Consider the following 16,518-nt stretch of genomic DNA (forward strand, 5'->3'; position numbering starts at 1 on the left):
GTATTTTTTGGACCAATGATAAGCTCTTTTGGCACACTACAGACCCTCTCATTCGCATAAGAACTTCTCTAGAACGATAGAAGGGGCAATGATTTTAGCGATAACTTCAAATATTTTATTCATGCATCACTCAACATAGTATTGACAAGGGAATACAATTCACTGACATCACTGATGTCCATCATTTTGGGGGACAACAATAAACAGTGCATCATGCTGAAAAATAACACAGCAAAGAGTCATTATTTTAAAACAAATATTTTAGGTCAACATTTACACATGGTCAAAAGGTGTCTTCGGACATCCTTTGGATAAAATGTGCTGTAGGTATATTATGATAAAAAAAAAACATTAACACATTGCCAAGTGAATTATGACATTTGGTCAACAGCTCCTCGTAACCTCATATAGGCACATCATGTGCACGTTTTCACATCGACTGGGTTTGATACACTCGGGTGCAATTATCTGGAATTAATTCCGTCATTGGGAATGAAAGCTTTACACGTATCCTAACAAAATCAAGCACACTTTGACCATATTTAATTCAAATTATACACTGAGGAATGACGAACAAACAACCCTGTAACTTTTATCGTCAAAAATGCATACAGTTGCTTTCATGTTAAATGGACAGACCAGCACTGGATATGTACGTAGCATCTTCATCTTTACATTACAGTTTTGATTTGTAGCAATCATTACATCATATGATTGATGCTTTTAACTCCTGCATGTAACGTGCAAGATGATAAAGACAATATAAAGCAGGAGACGATAAAATTTTAGTTGCTACTCTACCAGGTTTCCTCTTTGTTGACAACCTTTTTTTCAGAAAAGTGTCAATTACAAGATCCTTCATGCATCTTCATCCTGTTTACGCTCAGTCATCCGGGTACACCGTGGACACGTTGTCGAGTTGTCATAGTAACAATCCCTAAAGAGAGAAAGGTACGTTATCAATTCAACATATTGATGGTGGCGTTAGACCGATAAAACTAGCGCGCAATTATTGCGATCCTAATTGGTTCAAACAGGCAATTTACATCGATGTACTATTTAGAGTGTTCAATGAACCTACGATAGGTGATTTTGGAATGTGAGAAGAATACATACATTAATAAGGATTGCATAAAAAGAAAAAAGAAAAACTGTAAGGTGCATCAGAATGTTGGAAGGGGTTGATTTGCTCCACCCATATTGTGTACAAAGAATGAGGGAGCGACCTGTATATATGACTGGATAGCCAATGGCCCATTACACGCCAGTGCAAGCCGTTGAAGTCACAGGGCGGCCATCTTGTTACTCCCACCTCGCGAGCAGACTACTATACTATATAGGCATATACAGCTCGTAGGCAGTTAGTGTAAAGGCCGGAGGCGGGGTGGATGGTTTGTGCCAGGGTGGTCACTATTTTTTTAACAAGTAAAAAAATAAATAAAAATAAATTAACAAGTGGACGGTATGCACTGCTTTGAAGACTACCTTTTTCTTATCGCTCAGTTCCTTAGACCCCAATATTAGATTTGGCATCTTTTGTTGAAGTATAGTTGTAATTCTTTAATTAAAAAAAATAAAAAATAAAATACAAGTTTCCTCCTGTACTAAACATCATTACGCATATAATTTATACATGTGTTTCAAGCAAGTTGTAAAATGTCTTCAGTCCTCTTGTTTATGTTTAATAAATTTAAAACACAATATATCATGCTGTTCCTACTAAGTACTGTCTCCAAATGTTCTCCAATTTCAATACTGTAAATGTATAGGATCGTATGGCGAGAAACGTTTCTTGGGAGGAGCAATATGGCGGCCTCGCAACCTCAAAAGTCACTCTATTGGCTACCCAGTCGTATTCTATATAGATCAGTGAGGAGAACGCGCATGTCGAGCACAGCTGTGCCCCTTTATCTGACTTACGCACAAGAACGTACTTTTTTTTTTTCTTTCTTCCATTCAAAATTGTCTGAGCGTTAATGACAAACCTGTGGAAGACAGCTGAGCAGTCGTGACAAACGGAGGTGTGACTGTCAAAAGGAAAGAGGATGTCGCCCTCCTTACACAGCTCACACACAAAGCCTTTGGCCTGGCAACGCTGCAGGTACGGAACGTGAAAACAAAGTGTTAGCGAGCACTCACCAGGCTACTTCTATAGGTGCACCTGCACAATGCTGAATTTCAGTACAACAAGTCGACTGAAATTGAGCATCATTAACTTTATAAAGGCAAAGACTCTTGTATCGGTTTTCATTAGATTTTCCAAGTGTAACTAACATTATTATTGAATAGTTCAATAAAAAAAGATAATAGTTTCAAGTGAAAAGTGTCAATTGTGTTTTTTTTGTTTTTTTTTGTGGGGTCTCACGTCGCAGTCCAGCTTGATGTGTTTTGCGAATGTGGTGTGGACTTCTGTGAGGGAGCAGCTGAGTCGCCCACTGGAGATGTCAATCAAATCTTGCAGCGAGTACATGTCATCGTTCTCCACAAAGTGCTGGCGGTCCTGAAGCTGGAACCCAAAAACATACATAAAAAAAAATATATCTTAGAAAGAGTATGAGACAGAGATTTTAAAAACAAAAACTGATCAAGCTTGCCTTGGACTTAGCTGGGTACATTTTGTTTCATTTTCCAATTTAAGTTTGTATTTTGAGGATTTCATTGGTTGTGTGATGTTCTTGTAAGACTCGAGCTAGTTCGTCAACGGCTGTTTATCTGTTTTTACCCTCCAATTGGCTGGTGACCAGTTTAAAGTGTACCCTACCGTTTGCCCGGTGAGCTAGAGTTGCTACAAAATATTCCAATGAATGAGGATACAGTATAAGTTTGAGTAATATTGTTTGCCCACTAGATGGTGCTGCTGTACAGGACATTCTACACTGCATCTATTGTGCATGCCTACCTGGAGTAAAAGTCGCGCCTCCATGGCCTCCTTGCAGGTAATGAAATACGGTTTCATCAGTAGAATATCTTGACGAAGTTTCTGCAAACACCAAAAACTGACACTTAGCTATACAATCCTGGAGGTCTTCAAATTAAAAGCAATTTCCTGCCAACTGACTCTGATCTCGACCAGTTCCTCTACAAAGTTAAAAAGCAGCGGGTTGATTTCTTTCAGCTTCAGCACGGGCCGTGACATCATCAGGGCCAGGTAGCGCAGTGATGATCGACAAACCTGCATGAAGAACAGATTCAAGTCAAAGTCAACCGTAAACATTTCTTCATATGTCACCTCACTAGTCTAAACATGACATTCTGATGATTAATATTACATTTGTGGAATTAAAACTGCAGTCTTTTTATCCATCTCAGGGGGCGGCCATTTTGCCACTTGATGTTGACTGAAGTTGACATCAATGTTGCACGGAGCTCAGGCAACAACAATAAGACCTCACCTGTTTTCTGAAGCTGAATTGTGATTGGTTGTTACCTGAGAGCAACATTGATTTAATCTTGAGTTGACAGAAAGTGACAAAATGTCCGCCACCTGAGATGGATAAAAAACAGCTGGATTTTGCTGCTTAACTCATATTACACTCATGCAATATTAACCAGAATACCATATTTACACCAGCGGGGCTGCATAGAACATATTATTGTTAAAAAAAAAAAAAAAAAAAAAAAACGGGGGTGGATGGTTGGGGCGGCTGAAGTCCCCTTTAATGTATGTTGAGTATGAAAACTACTACACATAGGGATGTAACAATAATTATCAAAATATTGTACAAAAAAAAGAGCTCATTAAAAAAAAAAAAAAAAAAAACAATAGTGTGCTTTTGTACATTACAGCAATGCATATAAACAACCTACAGTGATTTTATGTGAAAATTAAACCGCAATAAAACAAAATAGCCACCAGAGGGTGCTCGAACTGCACAAATTGAAATCAACCTGACCTTTTCTTCTTCTTTTTTTTCCTTTCTTTTTTTTTTTTAGCAACAGATGTGCATAACCTTTGTACATAACTACGACATATTGTGGCAGTTTTAATTATTGTGATATTGCCGTTTTCGTTACACACCTTACTACACACAACAGACGATCACGTTCACACTGCCAACACGTCATGTGACTTTACTTTTACTTTGTGCTGACCGTAGATGCCCTTCTCCAAATTGGAAAATGCGTCACATGAGGCTGTGTAATTCGTTTAAAATTATAAATCCAACTAGCTGCATGCAGCACTACAGGAAAAACTCTAAAGTTTTACCGAACTCCAGATGATTCCGTTATTGGCTCTCCGTTGGTACTTTATCTAAGTAAGTGCTGACCTCGCTTTAAACTCTCCCCTCTCTTTTACAGAGCAGACAGGAAGTATTTGAGGGTGGGTGTACCTTGCGTGGTTCAAACTCCCAGTTGTGGATAACTCGTGCCGGGAGGATGGCCGTGTCATTCCAGTGACACGCACTGCAGAAATACTGGCCAGTGTAGTCACATTGCCTGGCTTCACTTGGTACGCCCCCTACCAAATTGGACATGATGCATTAAACGACATTTCCGAATAGTGCATATATTATAGGCATAGTGATTCATGAGAATAGCAAACTGAATTAAACAAAATACAAGTCGTTGTCTTTCAACAACATTACGACTTCTTGACCTATTTGATGGAATTCAAGTTTTTTTTTTTTTCCCTCATCAAATTTGTATAACAAAGAATGATTTCTTAATGTGGTTCTGGATCATTATGAGATCATTATTTAAAAAAAATAAAAAAATTTAAAAAAAAGCCCGATATCGTCAATTTGATTAGATCCAGGTTGTTTTATTCCGTGTCATGGAGTTGATGTCCGTTGCAAGAACACTACTTCCTCTTTGAAAAATATGTCATTTGTGCTCACATTTTTAACATTACAACGAGGCATAAAAATGAGAAAATATAAAAACCGTTTTATCATATATTAAAAGGGTATCACACATACAAGTTTAAAAAATTGTAGCTAAATGTTTTTTGCAACAATCACTGCAAAACATGTATTGGCTCGATAACAAGGCCTCAAAAGAATCAGTTCTGGTCATTTATTTACCCACGCCGCTTTGATATTCAGACCGCTGGGCTGAAATCACACTTCATCAACACACGGCTCAAATTTGAAGCAATATTCCTTGACCAAAAAAAACAGGAGGAAACCAAGAATTGCATCTTGTGACAGAAGAAATAAAAAAAAAAAATATGAATGAAACAACTTTCACTTGAGGAAAGATCTGATAATCTTTTTTGGAAACAAAAACGCTACAGAGGATGACTGGCAAAAAAATTCACCAGTGATGGCTGCATAAGGAGATTCTCTTTTATTTATTTTTTGTTTTGTTATTTGCTTTGCTTTGGATGAAATATAGTGGAAATAAAAGTTCAAAAGCTGTTTTTTTGTGGGGAAAAAATATGGCAGCATATGGACTATATAAGCTGCACATAAAACGGTTTTTATATTTTCTCATTTTTATGCCTCGTAATGTTAAAAATGGCTTACAATATTACTTTTAACACATTCACTGCCAGCCCAGCAAAAATGCATCATTTGACATCTTTTTCCGTCAATGGCAGTGAATGAGTTAAGGAATAAAACGGCCTACTTAGCTACTATATTTCAATGTTGGTCATGATGGAGAAGTATTTTTCTAGGTGAAACTTGGTTTGGCATGGAAAAAAACCATTACAGAAATATGAAAAACATTAGTTGAATGTTGTGACTTGGCATAAAATTTGGTATCAGATCTGTGAATTTTTATTTTATTTTTATTTTTTTCTGAACTCCGCGGTAGAAAGCTCACCGCACATTCGTACTCACTCAGTGAAATCGGTGAACGGCATTCTGCACAACGGTAGTCTTGGCGGTCCAGTCCGATCTCGGGGCAGATGCTGAGCTCGTACTCGGACTGATGGCTGACCTTTGACCTCACACAGGGCTTCGTGATCAGGTTCATACACTTACTATGGCAGCGGTAATAGCAACCTGAAGAAGAGAGAATTTGATATGAAGAACTGGTACTCTCAAATGGGACAATTGTCAAGTCAAGTTTATTTATGTAGCACTTAATCACACAAAAGTCTCAAAGGGCTTCACATGCCCACTGTAGACAAATACCAACGACAACCCACAAAAGGGCAAGGGAAAAACTTAAAAAAATAAAATAAAAATAAAAAATCTGAAAAAGAAAAAGAAAAAGAAAAAAGAAACCTTGAGAATGGGCCACAGATGTGGTAACCCCCCTTCCAGGATGTCCAGGCTGCAATGGATGCCGAATGGGCAACAATTCACATAGTTTATGATACTAGAATAGTGCAAAAGTCCATTAAGGAAGTTGAAGCACTGCAAGAAGATGTTGTCGTTGTGGAGGGAAAATTGAGATCTGAATAGAAAGCCATAAAAAGTGACAACTGCAGTCAAGTTTGTGTACATGTGATAATTATAATCACGTTGGAGTAAAAGTCACAAGACCAAGAACAGTAGTGCTTGGAGTCACACCCAAAATCCCCGTTCCCTAACCATGTTGTTGGCAATACATCACAAATTAGACTTCTTCCATTTCTTCTACTTTCTTTTTGTGTTTGGCAAATACTTTATTTAGCAAGGTACATTACCACCACCTGCTTTAGCAAGTGGCATCCACAAGTTCGGCATCTACATGCTAAAGAAGGTGAAGTTTTGTTTTTTTTTTCTTCATGATGCATTTTTTTGACAGGTGCGACTTAATACCCCGGAACGACTTATACTATGAAAAATACAGTAGCTATGTGCATGAGAGATCATTGGAAACATCTCTTGGAAATGCAGGCATCAACTAGGGGTGTGAACCTATGGCTAGCTCACAATACAAATACGATATGCGATACAAGGATCACGATAACGATTATCTCATGATATGACGATACCACAATTATTGATATATTACTCAGGTAATAAATCCACGATAATCTACGATAAAACTAATAATAAAATAATATTAATATTAATAATAATAATAATAATAAATAAATAATAATAATAAATAGGAATAAAATAATAATTCATATTATAATAAAAATAATATAAATAAATGTAAATATAATATATAAATATATATAATACATATAAAATCTATATTAAAAAAATAAAATAATAATAATAATAATAATAGTAATAATAATAATACAACTAAGTCTTCTTCGCCTTAAGACTTTCGTCCATTTCCCCGCCACTCTTATGAGGCCCCCCGCCCTAGTGGCCCGCCAAGTATTTGCTCAATAAGTAACGAAGTAATGGAGCTGTTATAGTGGCTGTATATTAACTACAAATATTGTGATACTCGAGTAGATGTATCGATAATCTATCGGGAGACAAAGTATCACGATTTATCACGATATGGATATATCGTCACACTCTTAGAATCAATATCTGGGAAAAGAAGGAATACTGTGAGAAAAATTGCAAGTTGCACAAAGTTTCCAAAAGTGGCAAAAAAAAAATAATGCCCCCAATGTTTGTTTTTTTTTGTTTTTGTTTTTTTTAGAAACTGCCTAAGTAGAACACCACCTCAGTAAATGTCAGCACTGAGCTATAAAATTTGACATTATTTTTTATTTTTATTTTTGTAATGGGTGCACCTAATGAAGTGGATGTTTTTTTGTTTTGTTTTGTTTTTTTTGTTTTTAATTTAAACACAGTTCTGTGCAGCTGATTTGAGTGTCTCACCTGTGCAGGTGTACCAAGTCTGGATCAGGCCCCAGATGATGGTACTACATTTGTCACAGGTATATTTGACACTCTTGCTCTTTTCCTTGGAGAATCGGTGCTCGAGAACCATTCTCAGATTCGGCTCATCCTCATCAGGATCCTGGAGGAGACGGATTGTCAACAACGATACAGTATTGAAGAAACACACAAAAATTGTAAGCATAAAATGTATTGAAATTGAAAATATTGCACGTATTATACACCACTGCACATCATTGAATAACAATAAGAGAGGAGTTTGACATTGAAGGAAGCAACCTTCAGCTCCTGCAGTTTGAGTCGAAGATGGATCAGTTTCACCACCGTGTCCTTTTGTCTTTCCGAGTGCTCCGGCAGCTCCAAGATCAGCTTCTTGCACTCCTCAATGGCCAGTTTCAGTTGCTCTATGTCGGAGGCCACAAATGAACCCTGTGGCCAAAGAATACGGTGAAAATCGTAAATGTGTTGCCCCCTATATTGGCAGAACCGTGACATGTCCTGCCTCCAAACCAGATACAGCCATAATAATACCTCATGGCGCTACCAAACTCCTTATAAGAAATATTATCATTACTTTGTCATTATCACTTAAAAAGAAACAAGGTAAGCTTGATTGGAGATATATTTCTACAGTAAACCTCCTTCAACTGTGTGTCATGTGACTACTTTTCCAGTGCTAGTCATCTGACTGGAGTGTGCTAAATAGTGGCTACCACTCATGCTAGTTTGACTATGTGAGGAGAACGGAGAGGAAGAAACATGGCAGGTACTTCGAACAAGCATGTAATTGTAAGGTCAGTAGTAGTAGTGGAGTATTTTGGCTACCATGAGTCAGAATTTGAGAAATAAAATTGAATCTTGACTTTGGTGTGACATCACAGTCCTAATCACTTAGCAACCAAATTCATTTGAATATGATACAATGGCAATAAAAAAAAAAAAAAGAAAGTGCACTGCTCGCTTACCACAGGTCTTGAGAAGTGGTCCTCAGCTAGACCAAGAGCCATGGTTCTGTCTGAACTTTGGATTCTGGTCCCAGAAAACAGCTCCTGTCTGTCTTCTGCAAAAAAATAATAATAATAATAATAATAAAAAAGACCAAACAAAATGCTACGTTCACACACGACTTGTCACTAAAGTGCCTTTGCATGCGTTGACTCACTTTGTAAAAGATTCTAAAATAAGCAGAAGAATGCGCGACAAACTACCGCCGCATCATTAAAGGCGCTGCTCATCAAATTGGCTGAACTTTGATCTTTCATCTCTTTGTGACTGTTAGAGCGGCTATAAGTTACAAGCTGTTACGAAACCGCTTCACAACGTTTCTCTTCGACGTGTTATATATTGAAATGGAGATGAGACTAATTGTAGTGGGATAATATATCCTCAAAGTTTGAGAGCAGTTATTCTCAACTGGTGGGTCAGGACACAAAAGTGGGTCGAGGATTCAATATGGATAAGTTACAAACAGGTAGGAAGAAAATCTAGGAAGTCTTTTCATTCAATTGTTTTATTTTCCTGTTTTTTGTTTTTGTTTTTACACAAATACTGCATTTATTGTAATTATGACTTTTTTAGTGTTACTGTGGTCACACGCAGAGGATTTCATCTTAGCTAGCTTGTGTTAGATTTTTATGGCCAGCAAAAAAAAGTTGTTAAAAAAAAATGCACAATCCTAAGGTAGATGTAATATTCAGCCACGAAAAAAACCTGAGAAATTTAAACATGTTTCATGATAATTAGTTATTCATCCCAATGTCCCCAGTTATTTAAAATCATAATTAAAAAAAAAAATTTAAATAGCGCTGAACATAAAAACAGCTATAATTTGATTTGCAGTATATATTTTGAATCAGATTTCTATTTTGATTTATGTTTCTTCACCTGCTCCTCATTAAATTGACGTTGGCAGCTGCTTTGCTTGACTCTTGGAAAACTTAAAAACAGTTGCACCTTGACCGTTAAATTTGTTCCCTGACCATGCTTGTAACTCAAAACATGCATACAAATCAACTTTCTCCTTTGAAGCGAATGAAAAACTCAAATAAATTGGGGCACTTGAAAGTCGAACGACCACAGTAATGGACGTGACTGCAACTAAAGGAGTTCTGTGTCAGTCAGAGATTTATAGTCTTACAACCCAATACATTTTGGCAGGATTTAACATAGAAGGCCTACTAGAACCCTTAGCTGCAACAACACAAATGACAAGTAGTGAAAAATCGGCGTTACCTGCGTACACCTCTGAGCAAAACATGTCACGAGCAGGCAATGAAGCTGAAAACATCGATATGCACAGCTTAACCTTTCGGTCAAAACGGTTGCAATTCGCCGACTAATGTTGTTTTAACGTGTTTCTGTTATTAAAGTAATGTTAGCGCGGGTTTTCATTTCCTCTGGCTAATCAAAATGCATTTGCAGCATCCCTAATAATATGATGAATCGAAAATGTGTTATTCACTTTTTATAAACCACCACATGTTTATTTTTCCAAAGCATGCTGACTATTATTATTAATAAAGTGCACAGACGTCTTAGCACATCGACTAAATAAAGACTGTTTTCTCTCCTGCGGTCTAATCGCAGGCTGCATGAAATCATGTCAGCACTTTTCATCTGTTTCCCCTCTATTGAACTTCCCCTTCCCGTTTAGCAAAAAATAATGTCCAGGGGATCCAGTTAAAATGTAGAATATTTACAGTCCAGAGAAGGGATGGGCATTTAATTGATTAATAAACCTAAAATCAACACTCTTTTATATTATGTCAGATAAACCTAAAAAAAAAAAAAAACGTTTTTACACAATCTTTATTCCAAAACAAAATCATACTGTAACAATTATTTAAACATTTGACTTTCTAGGCTAAATCGCTGCACAAAACTTAAACTGTTAAACTTGTTGATGACATCTTGTTGAATAGTCAGCTGTCGTCTGCTTTCCCACCTGCTCGGAAACTACCGTGGAAATGCTAGGCACTAAGCTAACTTGCACGAAAAGCTACGAGCTTTGGCTGGCTAACTAGCACGGCTAAAATCCGCACAGAGTTTAACCTCTAGATCACTAATACTCGCCTCCATGGCGTCGAATAACTAATACGTCTTATGAATGTCGTCGTGATGAAGCGTAAGATACGCACCAAGTAAGAGAGAACAGGATGCTAACTTAGCGGTTAGCATGCCTTCCCCTGTTGTTCTTTTAATACCAACAGTAATCATAGCTTAGATTTAAATTCAGCTAAGTATAATTGAGCGCTTTATTACTTTTCTGTTAACAGCAGATAAGGTTTAATGATCCATAAAGATTGACCCTGGAGCAGATGTTTTTTACCCCCATTTTGTCCAATGTTAAATTTACACATTTAAACCTAATTTGTTCAGCTTGTTTAAAAACAACTTTTTAAGCATATCCCTAAATTAGAGCCACGCCAAGAGCAATAAAATAAATGCATAGTAGGAAATAAGGTACGTTTGTTCAGTCAACGAAGAACTAATTAGTTTGCTTCTTTATTTTTATTTACTCTGAGGTAGAACAAATAAAAATGTAAACTCTTAACTGTAAGCTTTAAGTGAAGTCACAATCCACAGTACACGCAAACAGTATGTGGTGATAAATATTACGGTACCCTGCTGTGGGGGCGTCTTGCACCTTTGGGGACCATCCTCTTCCTCTCCGCGATCGAAGGGATTGAGTCGGGTTTGGCGAAAGTGTGCCAGTCTCTCGTCGTACTCCATTTCATCGGCTACATCTAAGTGAGACAGAACACAGTTCAAGTGATTTTGAGCCCAACAAAGCCTCAGAGGTCCTCACCAGATAAGTTTCTATGGTAAATAAAGATGATGTGCTTATCCTGACTGGCAACTTGATAAGGTTGTTCAGTAGAGGTGGGAATCTTGGGGCACCTCACGATTCGATTGCGATTACGATTCAGAGGCTACGATTCGATTATAAAACGATTATTGATTACCCCCCCAGGCAGCAGAAAAAAAACAATGTATTTTTGTGCTTTTAATGTTTCGTACATTAGTTACAAAAATAGTACAAAAGTCCTCTCAGGCCTACATAAACTACTATTTCAGTATCAAGTTAACAGTTCAAAACAGTAAATAAAATACTCAAGTCCTCATTCTGTAACAACAGCTTTTAAGTATATTCAGTCTTCAACAGAATAAAACATAGCACTGAGCAAAAATATATTATTTTTATCCACTCAAAAGTGCATTGAGGTATAAATGAAAGACAATGTGAACTACTACTTCAATACAAATGCCTAAAAAAAAAAAGTGCTTTCCTGCTTTTTAAGTTGTGTAAAGATGAACATGTAAACATTAAAGTTTCTCAGAGGTACAAAAAAAAAAAACCCTCAAGTGCTTTTCTGCTTTTTAACTTGTGTAAACATGAACGTGTAAACATTAATGGGATCGTTCGGCTTTTTTAACATGAATCTCAATTTGATCCTCACCTCCCGTGTGTGCGATCAGCACTGACTTCTTTCTGACAGCGTTCGGTGACACCAGTTCTGGTTCGACGTTGGACGAGAAGAAAATAAAAAAAGAAAATAGTCCAGCAAGATGGCTGGGGTCTCGGAAATAAAGCGTTTTTCTTCTAAAAACTATTTGTTTTCAAAAGCGTGATACATTTCCATCACAATACTCTTTTCTGAATAAAGTCAGACGCCATTACCGCCAGCCACTACTTTTTTGTTCGTTCGTTCGTATCACTGCGCGGCGCCCTGTAGAACGCTAACCGACGCACTTCAGCCAGCTAGCTGATACTTCCGCCTCAAGTTGTTTGCCTTTTCGGAGCAGGTCTGATCTCACGAAGAGGTGGGTTGGTCAGCTCAGCCATGCTTGTTGTTGTTTTGAATCTCGAGGCGTGAGTTGTGGATGTGTACTCTCGGTCCGTCCCAAAAAGCGTCCCGAAGACCGCGCGCGCTACTGCGTTTCAGTTCCGCGTACTTTTCGCTCGTTTCGCTTCCCTTGGCATATTTATATAATCGGAATTTGGACGTTTGTGAATCGTTCTCGATTGTTGCACGGCCGAATCGTGAATAATCTAAGAATCGGAAATTTTGCACACCTCTATTGTTCAGTAGATTTGTGTCTGTTTTGTGGAAGCGCTTGTCAATTAATCACGTCTTGAAGCAACCGACCAACAATGGCGTGTAACACTTAAGTGCAACCAGATGTGATGCTGCCGATTTAGTATTAACTAGTTCAAGTCCTAAACGATTAAAGAATTCTAACAATAATTGAGAGATTTATCAATGATTATAATATGAGAAAACAGTTCTAAAATGGAAAAACATGCAGCTAATCCATGTGATATGTATTGGAATCAGTATCGACCGATCTTATATGATCGGTATCGGCATACAACCCTGGTCGGAACAACAAACTTGCAAAAGTCTAGTTATGCATAATGATCATGGACAATAGTACCGGCTCATAAGATCTCATCATCTGTGTTGTTGTTTTTTTCTTTCCAGACTGTCAATAGATACAAATCCAATTGAGTACCTTTGGAATGGGAGCGCTGCATCATTGGAAGTTCCTATTATCTCCTTAATGGTGAAAACATTAGAAACAGCTCCCAATATGATGCAATGCAAATCTCTTCTATACCATGAATTACGACCACAATATTAAACATATTGTTATTAATACCTCTCAAGCGTCAATCAAAACCGTGCGTTATCTTGTCAAAGCATATGTTTTGATGCAGCTTTCGTATTGGGTCTCATATAATAAAAATAATTATTGCACAATTATCAAGCAACCATCAGGACTAAAATCTGTAATGCCTGTATGCAGGGAATCATAATGAATCCTCATCAAATGCAATACACATGTCGTTCATGTGCGCGACTGAAAAAAATGTAACTGCTACGAGTCATTTAATATACTGAAGTATTATCATAACTCGGACATGGCCCATCAACATCATTGCATGTCAACAAGCTAAAGCAACGTAGCTAACAGTCATGTTTTCATTCTAGACTGTGTGAGCCAATTAAACGGGACGGAATGCTGTGACATTAGTTGAGTTAGTTTTGATCTTACTTGTCATTGAATCGGCACCTCTTAATTGTGTTTCATGTTCGACGCGCGTGGTGATAAGTGAACAGTTCTGCAAGCCGTGCCTTGTTTCTCTCGATCAACAACACGTATAAAGAATTGGTGAAATTGACATTCAAAAAGAAGCTTCATTTCCTGTCAAAATTTTCAAAATAAAATTCAGGCGCAAGCTTGCAGTCAGATGCTGTTGTTAACTTGTTGTGATTATATGACAACGTGAGTTTTAAAAAAAAGTAATATATTTAATTTTAAATAACTCTTTTCATGTTCAAATTTAATTGACAACACAATACGGTCCTATGTTTTCTTTTCTTTCTTTTTTTTTTTTTTTGCACTTCAATGCAACAGGATGTTTTATTTTGAAAGTAAATCACTTGTTCCGATCTCCCGTGCCCTTTCAGAACACAAGCTCTCACCAGACAAGAAAATCTTGTCGATAAAAATCAATCCATCACATCACTGACAATGGCCTTTTACTCGTAACATTTTTTTTTTTTTTTTTTTTTTAACAGGAAATAATTCAATGCTCTTCATCTGATAGGCATGTATTATATCACCGCAATAGTTGTTGCTGGTATGTGGAACATGGAATAAATGGCATAAGCGGAAAAAGCAATTTTCAAAGTCATTCTGTTGTTTTGACTTAACAAGAAAACAACAAAAAACTGCTTTCCATTCTACCAATATGCCAAATGGGTAGTGATGTGACGTACTATAGTAATCATTTAGTGCAGTAAAGGTATAAATGTGTGCTTTTTTTCCCCCCCATTTGAGGCTTGTGTTCTCTCCAAAGAAAAGATGCTCTGTTTCAAGTTGTTGTATGAAACTTACAAAACGCTGTTTTTGTCTCCAAAGCATGTGTCCAACTGCTGACTGACACTATTATACCGTGACTTTTCACTACATATAGTTTACCACAGACAGAAACCATTTAGGACCTTAGTCAAGCACCACCACATTGCTCCACAGCTTGATCGACCGAAACATGTTTTAATTTTGGAAATAATACATTAAAACACAGTTGTCTAAGAGATCTTCCCGGCTGTTATGAACCATTAAGCAAAATATGTACCCTTAATTCTGCATTAGCCATTCAAAATGTGCTTTGGATGACTGGTGTACTCCTGTTATGACATTCATTGTGCTATGAGTATATATGACGATATGTTCATTACTATGGCTGAAGTTTGCAGTGGTGTAGAACTGCACTTCATGACACTAAGAGATATTTCTCATAGAGTGGTTTGAGATAGAATAATACTCATACCCCCTCAAACACCACCCCAAATTAAAAGGAATAAAAATGCACTAAATCCAATCTATTTGGACCGCTATGCTATGCTTTTAATTTGAAAGGCCGCGCTTTATTTCCGCTTCCTGTTTTCCGTCTTTCAGATCGCAGCGTGCAGTAGTGAGACGAAATGAGTGGCCATTCGGATTCGTTCCAATTTCTAATTTGTGCTGATACATTCTTATTTGTGTTTAGTAAGAAAGTATGAGTTAATGTCACTTATGTGTTCGTTTTTGGCAAATGTTTGCATTTTGTTATCAGTAGCTGATAGTTAACTGCTAATGTGTGCCTGTTAGTAACTCGTTAATAATGTAGTCCAACAATACAGTACGTTTCCATTTAAAATAGCCTGGAAACATTTATATATCTGAGTTTATTGGCATTAAAAGTGTAATTTACTTTTGAATGATAGAAGCGCACAGACAGCTGTTTTAAATGTGATTATTTTCTTTACTTTCTTTCTCCAGATACAGTAAATCTGCACATGCAAATAAGGCTGCATTTTGAGTTGATTAAATGTTCAAGTTCAACTGAAGAATCTACATTCTCTCTTACCGGAGCGCCCCGTAGTGGTTAATCAATCCTAAATAACCAGTTGAGAGGTTGAATCCTCAACAAAACTACTTGTCAAAAATTAGGAAATTGGCCAAATTTGGACATTTTGGAGGTGTCTGCCCAATGCCATGAATGCCTGTGAGTAGTACTGTCAACCTATGTTGCTTGACTGTTTTGAGTTCAAACACTCATTGCTAGCCATCTTCCCACTTCTGATGTTTGTGATTTGAACTTCAGTGGAGACTCGGTCTTCCTTATTCCTGATTCCAAGACTCTAAATTGCCATCAGTTGCTTGTCTGTCCAAACCCTGCGATTGGCTGACGACCAGTCCAGGGTGCACGCTTCCCCAAAAAAAGTCAGCTGGGCTCTATCTCCTCGATTATCCCTAATAAGGACAAGATTTGATCTTGTATGCTTGTAGGACTGTTAAGTATTTCTTAATGAGTTTACCACACTTTTTTTTTTTTTATCATCCTTTTGCATTAAAATAAGGTTTTGTTTTATATGTTATTTGTGTACACCCTCGGGGATTGGACCCTAGAGGGTGAACACAAATAACAGTTTTGTTTTCTGTAATGGATAGCCCAAACATCCCAAGCTTGAGTGAGTTGATTGTTTGGATAGCTTAACTGTGAATAATTTTCTTGGCTGTGAACAGTGGTGCTTTGTGCGACTAAATGAACAAGCCATTACTGCTCCTCACCCGCTTAAACTTGTTACTCCGTTGGGCCGAGTTGTATTTGCTAATTTACGTGACTTGCTGCGGAGCAAAGCGGTCGCGGGGAGCTACTGCTTGCGAAGCAAAGCAGGCACATATTACTATCATACATAGATACATACATGTATGCTACAATTACATATGGACCCCAATAACAAAATAAAAATGTTGTCTTTCAAAAGTCAAA

At 37.3% G+C, this 16,518-nt stretch overlaps 1 protein-coding gene across 3 annotated transcripts; it reads right to left on the bottom strand.

Moving 5' to 3' along the window:
* Positions 1-92: 92 nt before the first annotated feature.
* Positions 93-13,866, bottom strand: def8 (differentially expressed in FDCP 8 homolog). 3 transcript variants are annotated; one of them, XM_077520084.1, is made up of 13 exons: positions 13,752-13,838; positions 12,152-12,208; positions 11,315-11,437; positions 8,657-8,751; positions 7,971-8,120; positions 7,671-7,812; positions 5,787-5,951; positions 4,332-4,459; positions 3,059-3,172; positions 2,900-2,980; positions 2,366-2,506; positions 1,986-2,095; positions 93-937 (listed from the first exon to the last, which is right to left on the bottom strand). In XM_077520084.1, the coding sequence occupies exons 1-13, from the start codon at positions 13,756-13,758 to the stop codon at positions 859-861; spliced, it is 1,392 nt and encodes a 463-aa protein (XP_077376210.1). In that variant the 5' UTR covers positions 13,759-13,838; the 3' UTR covers positions 93-858. The 3 variants fall into 3 exon arrangements, with proteins under 3 accessions (XP_077376210.1, XP_077376211.1, XP_077376212.1); XM_077520085.1 differs by lacking the exon at positions 12,152-12,208 and having other exon boundaries at positions 13,752-13,866; XM_077520086.1 differs by lacking the exons at positions 11,315-11,437; positions 12,152-12,208; positions 13,752-13,838 and adding an exon at positions 8,854-8,903.
* Positions 13,867-16,518: the final 2,652 nt, after the last annotated feature.

The sequence above is a fragment of the Festucalex cinctus genome, chromosome 4 (assembly GCF_051991245.1).
Source record: "Festucalex cinctus isolate MCC-2025b chromosome 4, RoL_Fcin_1.0, whole genome shotgun sequence".
In the NCBI taxonomy this organism is placed as follows: domain Eukaryota; kingdom Metazoa; phylum Chordata; class Actinopteri; order Syngnathiformes; family Syngnathidae; genus Festucalex; species Festucalex cinctus.

Coding starts and splice junctions, on each gene's coding strand:
- def8 (XM_077520084.1), bottom strand. Junction 3,173..4,331: donor GGGAGTTTGAACCACGCAAG/GTACACCCACCC, acceptor TTCTTCATGCAG/GTTTGTCGATCATCACTGCG. Junction 2,507..2,899: donor AGGCGCGACTTTTACTCCAG/GTAGGCATGCAC, acceptor TTTGGGTTCCAG/CTTCAGGACCGCCAGCACTT.